General features: G+C 37.6%; 1 protein-coding gene across 11 annotated transcripts in view; it reads right to left on the reverse strand.

Moving 5' to 3' along the window:
* KIF21A (kinesin family member 21A) overlaps nt 1–22705 on the reverse strand; it is a 163136-nt gene extending 140431 nt beyond the window's left edge. For all 11 annotated transcript variants that reach the window (XM_026502108.4, XM_026502104.4, XM_026502107.4 and 8 more), the window contains exon 1: nt 22226–22705. In XM_026502108.4, the coding sequence (XP_026357893.2) occupies nt 22226–22269 (44 nt within the window). In that variant the 5' untranslated portion in view covers nt 22270–22705. The remainder of the gene's footprint in view (nt 1–22225) is intronic.
* Between the last annotated feature and the right edge of the window lie 210 nt (nt 22706–22915).

The raw sequence follows: 22915 nt of genomic DNA on the forward strand, positions 1-22915 counted from the left end.
ATACTGTCCAGCAATATTTACTATGAAGTTGCTTGAACTACTAATTGATATAATACTAGCAATTATAACAAGATAAGGAATGTGGCTTTTCTTGTTATCTCATAATTTCAGCTATAAAACCCCAAGAAAAGTTTCTAGACACATTCCCGAAGCATTTACCAAAAGGTGCCCAAACTGGTCCTTCAACTAGCAGTCCTTACCACTCATCTTTAGGCTATATATGATAAGGCTAAAGATTCATGGTCGAAATACTTTAAAAAGAATTCATAAGTATAGAGAACACTGTTTTCTCATTTCTTCTCCAAAGTATAGGAAAGTAAAATGCCCCTCTTCTATCAAGTCAAGTGAGAGGGTGGTCCAAGGTTTTCTTTACTTACAGAGACTGAAGAGTTATAAGAGTTATAAGAGTTATAAGAAGGGGACTGTGGCATTGAATTTCTGCAGAGTGCAGACGGTCCCATCTCAAAATGTCTATGTTATAGAGGACAGTCCCATCTCAGAGTGTCCACCCAGAGAGGAGAAGTGAGGGAGTCTCTGGGAAAATCTCATGCATGTCTCTGGTTTCCAGGTGTAAATATATAAAGTCTGATGATAGGAAGTAAAAAAAAAAAAAAATGTTAGAGGACAGTTACTGAGCAAGTGGCACTTTTGCTGTTGACAAGTCACATATACGTGATATTTCTCATTGCCCAAGGAGACAAAAAAGAGAGTGGCCAGACAATCATAGGAATTTTTCCAAGGAATGTTGACTACCACCAGGGTAAATGGACATTCACTGTCACAGGCTATAGATATACAAGATACGAGAGTAAGGAGGGGAAAGAGCTAGAGCATTCCCAAAACGTTATACACAGAGTCAGTTCCCATTACAGATGTGGCAAGAAGACCGCCCTCAGGAGGCTCTACAGTGAACTTGAGGACATAATAGCCAGCTAGTGAAAGCCAAGAGAGCTCTACAGAAAGCCTCAAGCAAAGAAGTACACAGAACACTAAGTGAAAAGAAATTTTACTTTTCTTTTTTAAATGTCTCCCAACTCCCTCTTTGGAAGACTCAGAAGAGGCAGAGTGAGCACGGAAGAAGAAATGGAAGAGCAAACTGAGGCAGAATAAGGTGAGCAAAGGGGAGTTCCCCTTCCCCACTGTAGGTTATTAAGTCTATGGTCAAGACTAAGCTAGATGGAAAGAGAACAGGAAATGGATGTTTTTGGTTTAGACTAGGAAGTACTTTAATTTCTGAAAATGAGACCATTCCTACAAATGAAAATAATCTTAAAGTAACGGGACCTACCCAAGAGGTTGGAAAGAAAAATTAAAGTTTGAAGCATAAAGCAAAGTTTCCTAGCTGGGCACTACCAAATTCAATCCACTCAACAAACCAGTTATACACTGTCTTTAGGGATCAGATTTGAGAGGAAGACTTAATGACCTAGGAAAACATTCATGAAATGGAAAATGTGAAGTGGAAAAAAAACATGATGGAAAACCGTATATGCAATAGGATTCACTTTTTGTTATATTACATAAAGAATGAGATCATATTAAAATATAATAGGAATAAGAGAAATAAAATGTTTTTATTTCTCAGGATAGTGAAATTCTTATAAATATTCAAAAATGAATATCATCAGAAAAAAATATACTGCTCAAAATTTTGCAAGTACCCTTGTGAAAAAAATATGAAATTTTTTACTATTATAATCAAAATCAACTTCTATCATTTTTCTCGTGTTACTAGTATTATTCCAAATTTAGTAGCCAAAAGCAGTTGCCTTAACAATATCAAATGATGAGAACTACAAAAATGCTTGAATTTCAGGGCTGGAAACAAACTGGTAGATATAATGTTTGTTTAAAAACGTCAAACAAGCTCTCTACGAGACAGTAACATGGCAGGCCAATGCTACCAGAATATAGTTCAACATCTCCTCTCAGTGGGGTCACCAGATACCTCAAAATTTTCCTTACCCACTGTCTCTCAGCAAAACATCAAACCACAGCAAAATCAGCCATCTAAAATCTTCAAGTTGCTCTTTGCTCTAAAATATAGACAAAGCTCATCAAACCCTAAAGTAACCATCAGAAGTCAAATTTCCCAGATTATCCTTCAATATAAAAATTTTAATTCAATACTCTGTATAACACCTCTAATTTGGCCCCACCATGTCTCTCACTTCCTACCTAAACACCTCAACTGTATGTTGGAAATCACGGTCCAGCAGCAGCAGTACAGGCAAGTTTTATATCTGGAACACCAGCTAAAACCAAGTTTGCCGGAATTCATATCCAGCCCTGTCACTTAGAGCTGTGAGTCTAAGCAAATTGCTTAATATCTCGTTTTCCTTATTCATAAAGAACAACTAATAATTGTGCCTATACTATAGGATTATTGTATCATGTCAGTTAATATGTGTTTAGAGGTTAGAACATCTGCTTCTGCTACATAGGGAATGCTTAATAGTTCATCTATTTTGACTTGAAAACTCACCTACACCCTCAACCTAAAACCTCACCTGCCCATCCCCTGAGGACATGGTTTTTACTGAAATGCCTCCAAGTAAGGCTATTTTTTCCATCCACACAAGTAAGTCATTGCCTGCAGGTGAGTTTTCTTCTTGCTTCGTAGTGCAGTTTCCAACCTGTCTCTCCTCATTCCTCTTCCAAAGATCCCATCTTCTTTGAAGCACATATCAGACCTTACTACCCCTCAACGTCCTTTATTGCTGTCCTTGTCACACTGCCCCATCCACTGATCTCACTCACAGTCTACAGAATCCCCTTCACCACTACTTCTACCAGCATTCTTGGCAACCTCAAATTCCTTAAGTGATATACCTAGCACCATTATCCCACAGTTCTTTGGCCTCCTTAAAACCATGCTCATTTTTGTGAAAAGAAAAACAAAATGAAGTCAGAAGAGAACTACTTCATCTTCATATTCCCAGATCCAAACTACATGTGTCTATATCCACAAATTCTGTTTTTCTCTTGCTAAAGGCCAACTAAGGTAAAAGCGTCCCTGCTTCTATCTAAAGCCACTCTTTTCCACTTTCTCTTTTCAATTTCATCTCCAGTCTCCTTCTCCTACAAATATCTCCTCTCTTTCTTTTACCATCAATTTTCCCCTCTCCTGGATGATTCCCATCAGGCATAAGCATTGCTTACATCTACAAAGGGTACCCAACTTACCATGGTTTGACACAGTTTTTCAATTTTTCATTGCTGTAAAAGCCATGCACATTCGGTAGAAACTGTACTCTGAATTTTGAATTTTGATCTTTTCCCAGGTTAGTATTAAACAGCATGATATTCTCTCATGATGCTGGGCAGCTGTAGAGAGAGCTGCAACTCCCAGTCAGCCACCTAACCACAACAAAGGTAAATAACCAACACACTTCAAACCATTCTGTTTTTCACTTTCAATATTCAACACTTAATTACAAAACAGGCTTTGTGTTAGATGATTTTGCCCAACTATAGGCTAATATAAGTCTTCTGCACATGTTTAAGGTAGTCTAGGCTAAGCTATGATGCTCAGTAAGTTAGGTGTCTTAAATGCATTTTCAACTTAATGATATTTTCAACTTATGATGGGCTTTTCAGGAGGTAACCCCATCATAATTCGAGGAAGATCTATATATCCTCCACTCCCAGAACACCCCTCCTGTGACATCAATGGCAATCAAGTATTTTTTTGACAGACTGACTAAAGTTTCCATAACAATAATCAAGAGTATACTATGTTTTCTCTTCTGGTGTTGAGAACCACATTTGACATGCCTACTGATATATTAAGCACTTCACAGAGGACAAAAAAGAGATAAAGTCTATTTTTCTCTTAAGTAATTCAAAATCCATTTGAGGAGGAAGGAAAAACCAACATAAACCAAAGACACTAAAGACCACTATTGGGGTGCCTGGGTGGCTGAGTCGGTTAAACATCTGCCTTCGGCTCAGATCATCCCAGAGTCCTGGGATCGAGCCCTGCGTCGGGCTCCCTGCTCAACAGGGAGTCTGCCACTCCCTCTCCCTCTGCCTCTCTCCCCAGCTTGTACTCTCTCTCTCTCAAATAAATAAATAAAACCTTCTAAAAATAAATAAATAAAAAAGAAAGACCACTATTTACAAAGCAATCTATTATACACTGTAAATTATACTTACATATATAAATACAGTAGCGTTAGTCAGTAAAGGCACCCTTAGGAGAGAAGAATTCTATGAGATATATATTATCAGTATCCTTTACAGATGAGGAAATTGAGGCATAGTCAGCTTAAACAATTCACTCAAGGTTAAAAACTAGGAAAGGAGTCCGTTTCAATCAAGTCTCTTAATGTCACAGCCCCTTCTCGGAGGAAATCGGGTCTGCCACTTCCTTATAACAAGAGCTAGCTACTATGAAAAGTAAGTCTAATAGAAGTATGATTGGATAATAACAAATGGAGAAGTCAAGGACACCTAGAAGTCTATAATTCCACTAACATTAAATGCTCAAAGTGCCTTGGGTTTTGGATCTTGAAAGATAAAACATATCCTCAGTCTCCTAAGAAAAAACACAGCCTACTCCCCACAGAACATCAGGATCAATGCAGTGGATACACAAGGAAAAGATAGGCAGTTAACTAAGGGATTTAAAATTTTATCCAAACTATATTCTCAGAAATGGAATATTTTAGGGCACTTTCCACAGAAGCCTTCTGCCTCACTTAGATCCAAGCTGGTCTCTCTGAATGAATTAGTTATTAACTAACTGTATGGGAAAAGATATGTGTATTTGTGTGTACATGTAGGCATGTGTGCATACTCATGTCCTTAGATGTGTGGAAAAGCAGATGTCAATAAATCTGTGCAATTAATATCTGATGAAAATAGGATGAAATCTATGGGAAGGATTTTTTTAGTGGAATGAGTATGAAAATTAGAAAAGATTAGAGAAAGTACAGAGGATAAGAAAAAACAAATAAACATAGGGCTATGTTAAAGATTAGGAAATTTAAAAGTTCAGATGTCATGGGACTTAAATTATTAGAAAGAGCTTATATTACCATTTTGGGAAATAAGGAGTCATTTTTCTGTCTTAGAAATTGAGTTATTGTGATTACAATGGCTAAAGAGGTGTTCATTTTTGGCATGTTTCAGAGAGCCATCAGATCTGCAAGGCTCTCCATTGGACTGAATTCCTCAAGGGCAAAACCCATTATCTGATTCATCTTGGATTTCCTAGTACCTAGCAAAGTATTTGCACTGCCCTTGATTTTAGTGGGATTCAATAACTAATAATTGGGACTAAACTGAATTGAAATATACTGAACTGATCTGAGCCAAAATGAATTGGAATGATCAGTGATAGGAGCTACTTACTATCTTCACAAATTCATTTTCATGCCTCCATTTTAGATATCAAAAGATAAGTAACTTCTGCTGTATTTACAACAAGCTGGGAGAAATGCTTTTGTTTTACACTTTCAGTGGTGCTTTATAAAGAAGATGTAATGTACTCAGCAGAAGCGTAATTCACTTTACACATAAAGGGACTGAGTCATGGAGAGGTGCCACGTTAGTTTTCCACAGGGTTACTTTTACCCCACGGCCACCTCACAGTGAGTCAATGGAATAGAAAAGAGCTGAACTCAAAGTCCAAAAGTATTACTTTCATCACCAAAGTTCATTTTAAAAGATTCAATTATAAAAGGGAAATTACGCAATGTGCAAATAAACCTACTTGGTAGTACCAAAAAAAAAAAAAAAAGGACAAAGATGACTGCTTTTGGAAACAGTAATTCCTTTTATTGCATTCTTTTTTTCAGGTAAATAGCATGGTTCTCATCAGAATGTACAGAAATTAACTCAAATATATAGGTATCTGTTTTTGAAGGATATTCATCCTCAGTTATACTACTCTATTTCTACCTCTGTGATTGTTATTTTAATAGCTAATATTTGGAGGATTCTGCTTGTCAAAGACAGTAACTAGGGCTGTCTTAGCCATCTTCAATATCCCACCTCACTTTCTACCACATATTTTCTAAGTTCATCTGTCACCACACTGTTCCATTTCACAGTAAACCAACTTATGAAAGACACAAAAAGGTGTTTATTTTACCACTTCAATCGAGTTTGTTTTCTAAACAGGTTTGTTTTTAAAAAGTGAAGTTATTTTCAGGATTGTTTAAGTTTCAGACTCTGTTGATACCATTAGCACACAGACACTGGTTTTTCAATACAAACAAAACAACAAAGGTTTCAGCAGCTAATATTGTATAAATCAGAAAAACCTAATTATTAAGTAAGGTCTTAAAAAAGCCACAAATTAATTTTTTATTTAATCATGGTAATTGAACTAAAAAATATGTCAAATGATTTGTCTCATAATATGAACTCCAAAAAGGAAGGACAAATTAATCAAAAAAATTTTTTTTAATTTAGCAAAGGAACTCTGTCACCTCAATCAAATCTATTAATTACTTCATGTTAGACATGGAAATAGTGAGATGTTTTCTTAGAGCTTATATGTGTGTGAGTGTGTGTGTATGTTCAATCACTTTTGGGGTCTTACTAAATACTCTGTTAGTATTGGTAGAATTGTGTTTGGGTTAATGATAGACCAAGAAATATATTTAAGAGGTTTAAGGATTAGCAAGTCAGTCAGCTCACCTTGCCAGGTAAGCAGCTGGAAATCAATAAGTATTCTCATGTTCTTAAAGAAAAACAGCAAAGGAATGTCATTCTATTAGTATACATACCAACAGAGGACAAAGATTAAAAAAAAATTTTATTCAACCTAGTCAAGAAAGCATAATTATCTCAACCTTGACTTTCATAACTCATTGTATTCATAGAGACAAACTAAGACATCCATTCTATCATATAAATAGAATGTTGATAACTTCAACTGGTAATATCAAGGTCAATATCATCTAATATAAATGCACGATTATTTTCCTGTTTATTCATCTTTACTGAGATACAACTGACAAGTAAAATTGTAAGATATGTAAAGTGTACATTGTGATGATCTATGTGCACACTTCCAAAGGATTCCCCCATCAAGTTAATTGACACATTCATCTCCACACATTTGCCCTTTTTTCCCTTGATGAGAACTTTCGAGTTCTACTCCCTTTGCAAATTTTAATTACACAATAGTATTATCAACTATAGTCACCATGAAATACATTAGATGCCCAGACCTTATTCATTTTATGACTGAAAGTTACCAACCTCTCCCTATATCTCTCCGTTCAAGAAATAAATTTTTGCAAGTTAATGAATACAACTAACCTTTATTGAGGCCTTCTATATGCCAAGCATTATTCTGAGTCCTTTTTAAATATGCCAATTAAGTCCTATAACAATCCAATGAGATTAGTACTCTTATTATCTCTATTTCATAGAGAAATCAAGATGGTGGCAGAGGGGTTTTTTTGCTTTTGTTTTTTAAAGATTTATTTAATTATTTATGAGAGAGAAAGAGAGAGAGCACAAGAAAGAGTAGGAGATGGGGATGCGGGAGAGGGAGAGAGAGAATCTCAAGCAGACTCCCGGCTCAGCATGGAGCCTGGTGCCCAGCTTGACTCAGGCCTCAATCCCATGACCCTGAAAACCAAAAGTCTGATGCTTAACCAATTGGGCTACCCAGCTGCCCCGAAGGTAGAGTTTTATAAACAGGGGCCCACCAATGAAAGTATTCCTGTCTTGAGGTGATTAGAAAAGAAATTGTGGTAGTCACTGTAAGTTTTATCTAAAAGAGGAAAAACAAGAGATTTATAGAGATACAGAAAGATGGAGAGACAGAAAAAAAGAGGTGGTAGGAAAAGGAAGGGGAAGGAGAAAGGGAAAACTAAAAAAGAAAAAAGAATCTAACATCTCCCAAACAATTCTAAAGGCAAGGCATTTACAACATTCATATAATCTTAACAACCCTATAAGATGGGTATTAACTCCATTTTACAGATGACAAAACCAAGGTTCATAAAGTTTAAGTGGCTGTCCTAAAATCTGGAACTCAAAACTTTGTGACACTAAAGTCCATGCTCTTTTCAATAAGCCACGCTGCAAAGGAAAATAAAATTAAGGCAGCTTTGGGGGGAAGGGAAAAGACAAAATCAGGGGCACCTGGGTGGCTCAGTCGTTAGGCATCTGCCTTCGGCTCAGGTCACGATCCCAGCGTTCTAGGATCAAGTCCAGCATCGGGCTCCCTGCTCAGCGGGAGGCCTGCTTCTCCCTCTCCCACTTCTCCTCCTTGTGTTCCCTCTCTCACTGCCTCTCTCTCTGTCAAATGAATAAATAAAATCTTAAAAAAAACATAAAAGACAAAATTAATAAGGAATGTGAAGCTAGAGAAAGAGAGATCAACTATGTTTAGAAGTTCCTGGACAGATGCCGGGATAAGATGGGGCACTATTGCCATAGAACCATAATTCTTTTAACTGAGAGTGCAGGGCTGCTAGGAAGCACAATGCCTATTTGATTTACCTTGATCCCCTCACATATTCTTCTTCTTCCCATCCCATCTCATTGTCAATGAAGCTGCTGTGAGAAATAGCACTTGCCAATTCACATAGATGTGCCAGTCCCACACTGAGTGATTACAGTGTACACCAATGATTTGGCCTAGCCCAACACACAGTCTATGGACTGCTTCATCAAAATTGAGATGCTATGCTGTCATTGTGCATACATTACAGGACCACAGCAGAAGCCAACAGAAGAGAACCATTTTCATATTAATGCATAGGTAGACATAGTTCAGGAGTCACCAAATTTTCCATTTCAAAATGACAATCAAGAAAGCCACAGATGAGGACTCGAAACTTCAGTTTCTTGACAAACTCATACATCCTTTTTAACCAAAATGTCATACGGACAAGTTGACAATCCTTTCATCAACTGATATTAAAAAACAAATAACAATTTGTCTAATAAAATTAATGTATTTTATACATATTAGCCAGATTCATCAACTCCTTATGGATTTTATGTTTTAATAAGTGTGTGTCTGTGTGTTTGTGTGTGTTTCATGTCAATTCCATAACAAAATCACAGCTTCTTGATCTCAAGTGAAATCACCCAGCTGGCATGAGGTAAGGGAGAAAATCGGACAACTAGCCTGGCCAAAGTCCTAGATGACATGAAAGTGAAGTGAGGTCCAGAAGTAACACAGGCTTGATCAGCGCCAGCACACGTACACAAGTGGATTCAAGTAGCCCCACATGAGTTGAAGGAAACCTCACTTGAATAAAAAAGGGGACAAGTCTCCCCCTCTACAGAAAGAAAACTTTTAATAATTTCACTTAATTTGGACTCAAGAGATGGGGAAAGGGATACAAATGAGGAAACTGAGATCTAGACAAATAAAATAAGAGGTTACAGGGAAAGCTATAGGACTCTAAAAGCACAGGCACATAAGATTGGAGCTGAAAAACAAAGTTCAAACTAATCAGCTGGTGGAGCAAACAGTGTTGTTTTGATGTACTTGTGGCTTTATTTAGGACTGACCCAGAAACTCAGAGGTCCTAAGCAGAGAAAATAATAATAAAAAAATACAGTACTGTCTACTATTCACAAAATATTCACTAAGTGCCAACAGTATAAGGGTTTTATATACATTTTCTTAAACTTTTTTTTTAAGATTTTATTTTATTTATTTGACAGAGATAGAGACAGCCAGAGAGAGAGGGAACACAAGTGGGAGAGGAAGAAGCAGGCTCATAGTGGAGGAGCCTGATGTGGGGCTTGATGCCAAAACGCCGGGATCACGCCCTGAGCCGAAGGCAGACGCTTAACGACTGTGCCACCCAGGCACCCCTATATACATTTTCTTATTTAATTTTTATAACAAAAATATAAGCCAGGTGTTATTTTCTCTTATTAATTCCCTTTGAATATAACAATATTTATTGAGCTTTTATACATATTGAATATAAAGATATTTTCATTCATAATGGTCCAAAAAAGATGAAAATTCTGGAACATGGTTAGAGATCATTTTCATCAGTGTTAACTGATTTGTACCAACTCATCTTTACTAATATCCACTTGCTGTTCTGTATTTGTTGTAATTGTAAAGCTTATATTAAAGAGCAGCAAAGCTAATAAGCCCAGCCAGGGATAAAACTCATAATCTTGGCCTTATAAGCATCACACTGAAATCAACTGAACTTACAGACTACCAATACCCACAGCACTCAGTAACACAGAATTTCTTTATGCCTATTTTTAAATAGAATGAGGTAGAATCCTATTATTGAAATATATAAAATGCGACAACAAAATTGATGTCAAAACATGGGCAAATTTAAAAGTGTGAAATCATCAGAAGTCTTTGAGTTACTCTATGTTGAAAGCTGCAGTCATAGAACATATACACAAGATAAATAAAATTATGACCGGTTATATCAAATTAATACAAAATTAAGAACCAAAGATAAGTAAAGAAACCCTATACTCAGAGACAAGAATTGCATCTGCTACAAAGGTAACAGAAGGTCCAATTACACTTATGTAACAAAATAGATAAGAATATAATCAAGGACAGATGGAATCTGTTGCCAATCTAAGGCCAAGTTGGCAAACTAAAATTCAAAAGTATCATATTGTATTGCCTAAATTGAGTGTTGACAATGTCACAGATGTCACATTTGGATTAAGGAACCTTAAATGGCAGGCCAAATAACCAGGAATGAAATATGTAATCTCATGTTTAATCAGCAGTTGACAACTTCCATTTTAGGGCAAGATAGATACAGACTAGTTGGCCAACAGGCTGTTCAAACAAGTGTTTTGTGTTGAACTGAGGTGAACAAAAGCAAAATAAGCACTTTAGAAATGCACTAATTTTCAAGGAACATGGAATGGTTATGGACCTGTGTTTGGTTAACCATTAGTAGCTTAGACCAATGTGTTGAGCGAATATCTGTATTATCCTAATACATTATATCTTGTTGTAGATAGAGCTGAAAATTTAAAATTATAAATCAATATCGCTTTTTCTAAAAAGCAACCTCAATGTCATAACATTTAACCATATATTGTGGGTGGGCAGCACTACCCTCCCCCGTCAATTCCAGGAAATGGTCATTTGTGGAGTCTGCTTATCAGTGGAAATGAAAACATTACAGGAATCATAAAGCACAGTAAACTCTTAGAAAAAATGAAATTAAGATCCTTATTAGACAATAAAAGTCTGTCAATTAAATTACTGCTTGACATATGGACTTTAATATATATTGAATTGAATACTGAAATAAAGTAGATGATGTATAATATGTAGCAAGTTACTCAAAATGCCCTCCTTTGATATAAAGACATGGAAAACTTCTTATGCCATATTCTAAAATGGTAAACATCAGGTTATAAAAGTATATCCACATTACAATAATTTTTAGTTTATGAAACAGAATAAAAAGAAAGATACCAAAATGCTAATAGTAACTAGATCAGGGTGATGAACTGTGATTGATTGTTTTTCTCATCTTTTCCTGGATACTTTTTCTTATGTGATTATATCATTTCAATCATAGAAAAAAAATTGGGCGCCTGGCTGGCTCAGTCAGAGGATCATCAGACTCTTGATCTCTTGGTTGCGAATTTGAGCCCCACATTACATGTAGAGATTACCAAAATAAATAAATAAATAAACTTTAAAAAGAAAGAAGAAAACAATAATAAGTCAAAGAAAAGTTACTTATGAAATGAAAAGCTGATTTTGAGATTATTAGACTAGGCTTGCAAGATCTATTTCCTGCTGCTCCTAATTATCAGTCTTCTTTAAAATGCTTTCAGCTAAGTCTTGACATAGCTCTGTCAATGAATATTGCAAGCACATTGGCCCATCAGCTCTAGGTGCAAGAAAAATTTTTATAGGAAATGTAAATTTTAAAAATTCTGTGTTCTTAGTACTTCTGGTCTTTTTCCTCAGTTTCCTCCTTATTACACTCTTTCATCCATAGCCTGGTTTTGTGTGTTGTTGCCAAGAATGACAGAAGGAAGCAAGGAAAGCATTAATAACATCTTCAAAAATCTAGTGCAAGCCAGTTCAAATATTCACATTTTTATTAAGCAATTTAGTCACCATCCTCTTATATTACATTAAACAACTAGTGGAAAACGTAACTCGATACTATTGTTAATCTCACAAAGTATATGATAGTAACTTTACAAAATACTAAAAACCATACAAACTGAAAGTCTGTGTGGGAAGAGAAAGGAAAAAATTAAAATGGTGGATTTTACTAAACTATAAAAGAAGGAATTTGGTAAGATAGAGCAGAATAGTATGCAAGACACATATTGAAAACAAAATAAAAACTAGAAGATTAGGTAAGGTAAGGTTTTTAGAAGTATTTATATAAATTTGTATCATTCATAGAGGTGCAAGTATAGACACACTCAAAAAGCAAAAGAACAGACACAAACACCTATAGAACACTTTACTAACTCAAGTTATGGGTTACACATTAAAGAATGACTAATCCAATTGCTAGTGTTTGAAATATAACCAACATGTTCATTGCTGGTTATATCAAACTCTTGTTGAATAATATTACTGCCTGTGTTGTGTGAAAACCATTTTCCAAATGCTTTCACATGGCTGGCTCTTTTGATCCTTTTTCAAGTCCACCAAAATGGTAGATAACTACTTACTGAAAACCAAGTTTATCAGTGGTAAGAATCCAAACCAAAACAACTTTCTAACCATCCCATGTTCATTCTATTATATCACATTGCCTCCAATTTATGTGATTCCAGTACACAGTGGATATTTTTATTTATATAATAAATGAATGAATTTTGATCTAAAAAATAAATAAGATTAGAAAGAATACAAATGAGGGTAGAGATGGCCTATGTCTCATTACACCATGTGATCAACACACCACATAATAATTAATTAACTACAGCTTGACCCTCTCCAAAGTTTCATGTTCTTGCTTGCTGACAGAAAAAGGTTCTCTCAGGGCCCCTGGGTGGCTCAGTTGGTTAAATGTCTGCCTTCAGCTCAGGTCATGATCCCAGGATCCTGGGAGTGAGCCCTGAGTTGGGCTCCCTGCTCTGCCAGGAGTCTGCTTGTCCCTCTCCCTCTGCCCTGCTTGTGCTCTCTGTCTCTCTCTCTCTCAGATAAAATCTTGAAAAAGAAAAAAAGAGAGAAAGAGAGAAAAGAAAGAAAGAAAGAAAGAAAGAAAGAAAGAAAGAAAGAAGAGATTTTCATTTAGAATAACTCCAAAATGACTATATAACTGTGTCAAAGAATAAGAATATTTACTCTGAAAAAAATATGTCCTTCATCATATTCAGAGAACCACAATATCATCATACCTAAGTGACAGACACAGCTCCCCAAAGTTGAGAATAATGTCAAATCCAATTTCAAAAACTAATATTTTACTACACTGTAAGAGATCCAAAGAGCTGTCCTTGATTTAGCCACTGCTTGGGCTCATGATGGGGCAAAACCAAATCTGAACAATTTTCTTAGTTCCTTGCTCTTACTGAAGATGCTGATAGGGGTGAATAGTCACCCAAGTAGACTGACCTTGGGGCTAAATCCTGAAAGACCTTCACTCCAATCTAGACAGGTAGATATCTGCTTGTTTAAATACCAAAACCACAATGTCCTTCAAATGTTCTCTTATAATAATGCTATCAATACGTTAGCACCTTCTTTTATTTCTTTAAAGGTATTGTTTATTTATTTGAGAGAGAGAGAGTGTGTGTGTGTGTGTGTGTGTGTGTGTGTGTGTGTGGGGGCACCTGCAAAGGAGGACGAAAGGAGTAGGGAGGAGAAGGGGGAAAGAATCTAAGCCGACTCTACGCTCAGCTCCAGCCCTAAAAGTCATGACTGGAGCCAAACCAGGAGTCGGGTGCTTAACCGACTAGGCCACCCAGGCACCTCAGCACCTTCTTTTAAAAAGCATTAAATATTCCCTGAGTTTTGGGAACATTTCAAGCTGAACAGTGAAAAATCACATTGTATATATCTCTCTCATCGCAATTTTAGAGGGAGAGAGAGAAGACTCATATAAGGAAGATCTATGGTCCCAAAAGGCAGAAATTTCTATGCATGGCAGCAGTTTAGAAAGGCTTCATGTACAGGTGAGATTTAGGACATTTGTTGAATGATAGGCCTCCATTATGGTCAAAATGTGTTGTATTTATTTCCTTTTAAAATAAGGAGGGGAAGGGCTAAGATATTATTTAAAAGTTTAAGAACCACCTATCAAGTGAAGTATTACTCAAAAGAGGGTCTTTTTAAACCACTCAGATTTCTACTTCTATCACCAATTCCAGGTCCCAATAAGTATATCTCACCCCCCATGTGACTCCATCCTACCTCTACCCTACCCCACCCTTCAGCCGTCTGCTCACAGCGAGTCTGCCATTATTACTGGAATGTGCTATAATCCTTAAGTATGTTGGAGTAAAAAGAAAAACAAATTTAAGAACCAAAGGGAGGGATGGGGGGGAAAGGCTATATACCTAGCGTTCACAAAATCCTCCCATTTCCATGTTGAACATGATTTCCAAATTAGACTATACACACACACACACACACACACACACACACACACACACACAATACTTTAGTGGTTGTCATTAAAGCATTACTGTGCTACCTGTGAATGTTGAAAGCAGTCCATATTATTTTTATCACCCAGTTCTGGCATTTCTTCATTTGAATATACCAGGAACTCTAAAATATAGACCTGTATTTCTATTCCAGGGTTCCTTCACTCTGTGTCTCTGAGAGGTCCTTTTTAGAATTACTGTCCTGGTTTCTAGATTGAGGCCATCATGAAACAAAAATAATGGGCACTGAAGAGTGGGGGAACTCAACTAAATGTCAAGTTAACTTTTATAAGGAGTACTTAAGATTAAAACTATAGTTTTTAAAATGTAAATTTATTCTATTTCTAGGATGTCTGCCAGAAAAACATGAAGACCTAGAAAATCCACAATACTAATCAACAGAAAACTTGAGCTGCCAGCTGTGAGACCTCAAGCAATTTCCTCAACTTCTCTGGGCCTCTATTGTCTAAATTGTCATAAAGAACGGGCTTTAACCAGCCAGTTTCTTCAGGTATTTTCAATTTTAAAATCTATTTTTTCAATAATTACAGAGGTACTAAAAATCATCTTCAATATATAAATGTCTGATAATTTCAAAAAACAAAGGACAAAGAAACCTCATATATAATTCCAAAACTGAAATTCAGAAAGATCTCATAATAATTGTAGGGTGTCATGAAAATTGTCCCTTTGGCTTGGCTGTCATTTGCTTCAAATAAAGCCTGAGCCACAGGAAAACTATTTTAGCACTCTGAGAAGATTAAATAGTTAATCCACTGGGAAACCAAGCTGAAAGACAGAATTCACAAATCCGCTTCCCAGAGAGAATTGAAAATAACAAACAAATTTATTTTATTTTGAATAAAATTATTCTAATGATACACTGTATACAAATACTTTCTATTATCTGGCATCCATTTTCATTTTTGTGTTTTCCTTCCTAATCTGAAGCTGAGATGAAGGTCATGTCTAACATTGGCAGAGAACAACGATTTGTAAGTCAGTCACTCAAGTGGGTTGTAACATATCTTGGGGGAAAACATCCATAATAATGCATATTCCAAATTCATGTCTTTGAAGATAAATTGAGAGAATTGGAAGATTGGGCAGATTATGGTATTAACTGCCAAGATAATTTCTGCTTTTATGGTTTCACAAAACTGGAATTTCTAGTGCATCATTCTCTACCCCATAATTATGCATCAAAATATTAACCAATTAGCAGGTAAGATGGTAAAAGCTCAAAGGGTAGTAATAATTAGACATGAAACTTGAACTTTCATGGCGTTCCAAACAACAAATAGGTCTACCACACTTCACAAATTCAATAAACCATATCTGAGGAAAATATATCAACTCATATTTGGTAAATAAAATAATTTCACTGACTTTCAACTCACATGATCTACTAGCTCTTCTTTCATTTCCCTTACTTCCTAATCCAACTACAAAGACATAAAAGTGGGCATGTATATTTTATCAAGTAGGACAGGATATAAATAATATCCCCCTAATGCATAAGCTTTGAAGTTCACTTTTTATATGAAATACTTTTGGAGTCAGAATACACCTTTTGTTTTTTAAATCACTGGTCTTAATGAATGTAGTAACTAAAAAATGCTATTAAAAAAATAAAGGAGAAATAAAAACTAAACTGCAACAAGTATCTTTCATTTCTAGTTCATGCCACTGATGACATTTTGTGTTAGTTCCAACATATTTTGTTCATTTAAAGAGACTCGTACTGCTAGGGATATAAAAGCAGGGACTACGTATGTCATGTCATATGTGCGTGAGGCGCCTGGCAGGCTTAGTCTGTAGAGCAGATCTCCCTCGGGGTTGTAAGTTGAAGGTCTACTTTGGGTGTAGAGATCACTTAAAAATAAAATCTTTAAGTGGTGCCTGGGTGGCTCAATCAGTCTGATCTTGGGGTCCTGGGACAGAGCCCCACGTCAAGCTCCACGCTCAGCAGAGAGTCTGCTTCTCTGTCTCCCACTTCTTCTGCCCCTCCCCCAGCTGTGCGCTCCTCTATCTCAAATAAAATCTTTAATAAATAAATAAATAAAATCTTTAAGAAAAAAAGTGTCCAACACTAAGTAGACACTTAGTAGATATTTGTTGCATGAAAAAAGCAATAAACAAATGACCAAACACCAGGAAACCATCTATTTCCATAAAATAAATATTTCTAAAAACCTCACTTACCTACTTCTATATTTTCTAAACATTAAATTGTTTCAAATAATTCATCACATGTATATAAGCATTTCAATTTGAAAGATCCTTATTACATTGAAATTAGTACATGAAATGTTTTGAAAACATTTGGAAATATGCTTAAGAACAGAAATAAGAAATGTTAACTAGAGTTATAGTGCTGATCATTTTGCAATGTATACAAATATCAAATCATTATGTTGTACACCTGAAGCTAATATAATGTTATATGTCAACTATACCTCAATTAAAACAAATGAACAAAAAACAAAAACAAAATACACAGAAATAGGTATGATAAGCCTGAGTTTAAGTTCCAATTCTGGTACTTAGTAGCTGAGAAACCTTGAACAGGTCACCTAGGGCCTTTATGACTCATTTTTTCATCTGTAAAACAGGAATAAGAATATCTGTCCAGCCTACCTCATAGGGTTTTACTGTAGATTATATAAAATATTGTACATGTGTATTATAACCAGAATGGGAAAAAGCGACCACAAAAGACTAAATGTTTCCTGTTCAGTAACAAGAGTACCCAAAGTAAACACATTGTTGGGAAAGTCAAGCTTGAAATGTTAAAATACTTCCTTCCTGTCGATATAGAGCCAACAGTTTAACAACAAAATCACATACTTAATAGACTGCATGTGCAAAGTTCTTATAACTCATAATACCTTTACACTGCCACATCAGCATGAGGGAAAAGAAATGTCCAGAAAGGTCACACTGGAAATCAGTGCCAGTGACAGACCTAAAACAGAGCTTTCGACTGTCTAACCAGTCATAAGCCTGCTGAGCAATGCCACTCTTTAAAATTGCTTTAGTAAGGTAAAAACACAGCAAATTGAAACCCAATTAGACTACATTACACATTAATCCAAACCGATTGTCAAGGATATGTCTAGTCTTCTGTCAAAGCCAAGCAAAGACATTTTAGCTCACAACCACATAGACAATGACACAAAAACACTGTGGTCCTCTCTGTATCTCCATTTTTGTCCAGCTCTTGACATATTCTGCAAGCTAAAGTTTTTGAAAAGGAAGAAAGTTTTGGGGTGCCTGGGTGGCTCAGTCAGTTAAGTGTCTGCCTTTGGTCCAGGTCATGATCCCAGGGTCCCAGGATCAAGCCCCACAGCAGTCTCCCTGCTTGGTGGGGAGTCTGCTTCTCCCTCCCCCTCTGCCCCTCTCCCCAGCTTATTCTCTCTCTCTCTCTCAAATAAATAAATAAAATATTTTAAAAATAAATGAATAAATTTTTTAAAAAGGAAAAATGTTTCAAATTTGTTAAGTCAGCATTTATAGACAGGGAAGGGGGAAAAGGCACATCGTCTCATAATGTCTTAAATTAGAATTCAAAATGTTTAATTGATCTTATCATTTTGAGTTAACTGAACAGTTCAATTCAGTATACTTAGATATTAAGAATAGAATATATATTATACTTCACTGTTCATTTTTGTTCATGACATCTATCTAAGCCATCCATTTAACTTACCACATTTTCTAAGAATTCAGCTACCATATTGAGTCCATAATCACTATCTTTCTGCACCTATGTACCTTGAGGGGGAAAAAATGATGCTTTTAAATCCAGTCGTGTGTGTGTGTGTGTGTGTGTGTGTGTATAACCATTCTAAAAAAGACACCTAGTATTTTGGCATTTTCTTGATCTAAGGGTGTGGTTCATCTATGATGGGGTGGCTGTGATTTGTTTCTATGTATTGACTTATCCTATTGATAAATAGTGTAGTTTTATTCTATATTTAAATTATAGAGCAGTACTAACCAATAGAAACGTAATGTGAGCAATATTATATTTTATTTTTAAATTTTCTAGTAGCCACATTTTAAAAAAGGAAAAATAGGTGTAATTAATTTTAGTATTTTATTTAACTCAATGTATCAAAATATCACTTTAATGTGTAATCAATACAAAGATTATTGATATATTTACATTCATTTTTCTTAATCTTTCAAATTTGATGTATATATTACACTTACAGCATGTCAATTATGGCACTAAGTTTTTATCATTTCTATCAGTATTCAGATTATATAAGCTTTACAGTTGAAAAAGTAGATCCATTAACCAACTTGTTTCAAGAATATTCAAAAGTTATCCAAGAACGGGGTGCCTGGATGGTTCAGTCAGTTAGGCATCAGACTCTTGATTTTGGCTAGGGTCATGATCTTAGCATCATGGGATCAAGCCCCTCATCGGGCTCCTCGCTCAGTGGGAAGTCTACTAGGGATTCTCTCACCTTCCTTTCCCTCTGCCTTCCCACTTTTCTCTCTCTTTCTCTCTAATAAATGAATAAATCTTTAAAAAAAAAAAAAAGTTATCCAAAAACTAAATCAAGGACCAGTTTTTAAGTTTAAAATTAATTAAAATTAAATAAAATAACAAATTCAGTTCCTCAGTAGCATTAATCATAATTCAGATGCTCCATAGCCACATGGGTTGAATAGTAGGGCTGTTATCTGAATCCATACCCAACCCAATGAAAGATATCCTGCAAAATATCTAAAATACACCCTGCCAAAAGGCATTTTCAGAAATTGAATAAAAAATATTCTCCCTAAACAAGAAATTGCCTTTGAACTTCTTTTCCCCAAAGTTGTATATGAACCATGGACTTACTTTGAGAAATCTCAAAATAGAGTCATCAGCCTTAACAGTCTCCACATCTAACAAAACCCAAGAACCTTTAGGACACTTTCTGCATTTCAGAGTAGAGTCAATCCCCTATACCTGTTATTATATTATTCACTGAAGAGGAAAAGCAGGCCAAATGCCTCTGTTGATGTGTTTCAATGTGTCCATTTACTTATCCTGCTGCTGAAGCCTGTCACAAACTAGGGTAGGATTGGAGGACACTGTAAAGATTAAAGAGAATCTGAGGAAATATTTTAACTAAGTTCAGGTCCTCTCTGAGTTTTATCTTTTCTAGCAATATCAAGGTTTAAAAACTGGTCAAAGCCACTCATTTGTAACTGAACTAGTACAGAAACAGGAAAAGGCAACTGACCTTAAGCTAAATAAAGCTTTGTGAATGTTATTGACTTTCACCTATGTAGGTTTAATGGTTAAGAATTTGTCTGGGTTGGAACACTGGTTCCATCACCAGCTACTAGTTTAACTTTAAGCAGGTTACTTAATCTTTCAATGTCTCATCTGTAAAATGGTCATAATAACAGAACCTAAATCAAAGACCATTATGGGGGATAAATGAGATTTTACATGATTTAAAACATCTTAATAGCACTGACCCTAGCACATGACTTGTATCCAACAATGACCGCTCAGAATCAGAATAATCAGAGATAAGGACAAATGTTCAATAAATATTTGTTGTAAATGAAAATATATGTCTCCAAGCACTTTCTAAATACCAAAGTGCTATAAAAACATAAGCTATTATTACCCTATGTAAAATAAGTTTAGACAGTGGATCTATTCAGTGTATTTAATGGAAAAAAGAAAAAAGGACCTTTACAGTGCAGCTTACCAAGTTCTGTTAACATTTTTATAAACCTTTTCCACACAAACAGACCCACCCTCATGACTTAAGAAGTGTAAACAAAGTCAAATATAAATCGTTTATAAATATATTTTATTTATAAATCAAATAGAAATTATTTATCTGTCAACATCACTTTATGGTCATCCATGACTCTGCTCACCTTCATTGCAAGCATATCAGATTTAACAGCATAGCAAATAAACTGCCCTGTGATATTCTAGAGAATTCACAGATAGAAATCTTAAATCTTTAAAAATGATTTCTCTCACAGCCTAATTTTCAGTTTTCATTACTACTTTATGCTCCTTCTTCACCTTCTTTGACTGGATCTGCTAACAAAACTACCTCTTAACTGTGTTTGTCCCATGGTACAGTCATTAATGAGTAATAAAAGGCCAAGAGAGAGGTAGTAGCAGTATTTAGGAGAAACAAACTAATCCAACAACTAGATGAGTAGCCCCCCCAAAAAACAAAAATTTAACCTAATTAAAACTTCAAAAGCTTTGTAACAGGTGATTCTAAACAGTCATAAAACTGTCACATCCATGGGTGATCATTTCCTGATCCATTACAAAAAAAAAAAAAAAATTCATGTCATTCTGGGGGTCCTGGATAGCTCAGTCGGAAAAGCATGACTCTTGATTGGGGGGCGGGGGATCCTGCGTTGGAGCCCAATTTTGGGTGTAGACATTACTTAAATAAATGAACTTTAAAAAAAAAAACTAAAATTCATGTTATTCTTTAAAGTGATTATAGATACAAAGTGTATAAAACTGCCATTTCTATGCCTAATCAAGATTTGCCACTAAAATAATAATGCTGACATAATAGGGTTTTTAAAATACCTTTCCAGAAAGGCTACATGAGTGGAGGATTTTTTTTTCAAAAATTTCTCAATTCACCAAGGACACTGTTTTCATGATCATTAAAGTATAAAGAGAAGCGGATTCACAGTAGACCATCAGAGAGCCGTGAAAGCAACGCACTTATTCTATCATGAATGCTTCATTAATATTTCAGTGATGATGTTGCAATTTTCCGTAAGCGACTGTCAGAGCTCTGCTTTTTGATATGTATCAAAACAGTCTAAGTTACATTCAATACTCGTCTACCTGGCGTTGACCAAAATACAATTTTGATGTATCTGGTATTTCAAAACTCACACCCAGGCATGTATAATTTTATATTGTACCCACCCTGCCTAACCTCAGAATGTTTCACCCAGTCACCCATTTAACCCTTCCACTTGCTGAAGACTGTCTTCCTTCTACAGACCTATCACCAGGGAATATAATTCTTGAGGAGAATTCCCATTCCAATGCCTAACAGGCCAGATATGTCTCCTACACCCGTACGCTTGTGCTACGATTGTCCTGGTGATGCTTCACGAGACTTCCATTTGCACAGGCATCTAGAACCCCGCGTTTGGAAGCGCTGTCTGATGCTTTGTCTCCTGCCTCAGAAGGCCTGAGTCGCACATGCACATATGACAGACACTCTCTAAATAATAAAAAGAACACCACAGCCCAGTACGGAGGCAGCTCCTCCGGGCCAAGCCGGCCGGGCCATCGCCCAAGGCAGCCCCACCTGAGGCGATTGTTCCTCGGGTGCGAGACCAGGCGGGGGCGGGGGCCGACGGCTTGCACCCCTGAGGAGTCTGGACACCCCGGGGACCCGGCGTCGCGCAGCCGCCCGCTACCTGCAAACGCCACCCGGCTGCGGGCGGCAGGTTCTCCCCGGCAGCACCCGGCCGCGCACGCCCGCCGGCAGGGATCCGCAGCCTCAGTTTACCCAGCCGCCAGCCTCCCGCCCGCCCGCCCCCTCAGATCTCCGCACCGCAGCAGTCGCTGCTCCCGACTCGAGCGCGTCCTTTCCGCGCCCTCAGCCCGCAGCCCGCCCGCCGCCGCGTCGCTCCTCACCTGACAGCCACCCGCACCGAGCTCTCGTCCGGGGCACCCCACATGCTGGCGGCTGGCGACGGCAGGGCCCCTGGGCCTCTGCACCGCAGAGCTGAGGCACCGCCGGAGGCGCGGCGCTCGGGCGCAGCAGACTGGAGCGGCAGGGGGCGGCCGGCTCACCTCCGCCACGCTCCAGCCATGTTGGGCGACTGAATGGAAAGGTGGCGGCGGCGCTGAGGCAGAAGGAGGAGGTGATTCACGACTGGCGGACGCCCGCCCCTTTTCCCCCGCTCACCCCCCAGGATCTGGGGCGGGGACGAGGCGCGCTTGAATGGCAAGCGCGGCGGTGGCGGAGCCAGCAGGCCGCCCGCGGCTTCCTCACGGCCGGTAAGTGCGCCCTGCCCCCTCCGGTGGGGACGCGGCCTGCCGGCGGCCGGGCTAAACACTCCACGCCCGCCTGGGCGCTCAGGGCTGCCGGCCCCGCACTGCGTCAGCGGCGGCCGCACAGCCCGGCCCCAGCTCGCCCTCCCCCGGCCTGCGCCCCGCCCTGCCCTCGGCGGGCACTGCCTGGCGCTGCTGGGCAGGGAGGCGCGAGGGGGAGGGATGCCGGCCGCGGGCTGCCCACGCCCGAGGGCGGCGAGCCCGTGTGCCCTTCCAGGTTCTTCTGTGAGAACGAGGCAGCGGGTGCTCGCCCTGCCGCCTGCGTCCTTT

The sequence above is a fragment of the Ursus arctos genome, unplaced genomic scaffold (assembly GCF_023065955.2).
Source record: "Ursus arctos isolate Adak ecotype North America unplaced genomic scaffold, UrsArc2.0 scaffold_26, whole genome shotgun sequence".
Taxonomy (NCBI): domain Eukaryota; kingdom Metazoa; phylum Chordata; class Mammalia; order Carnivora; family Ursidae; genus Ursus; species Ursus arctos.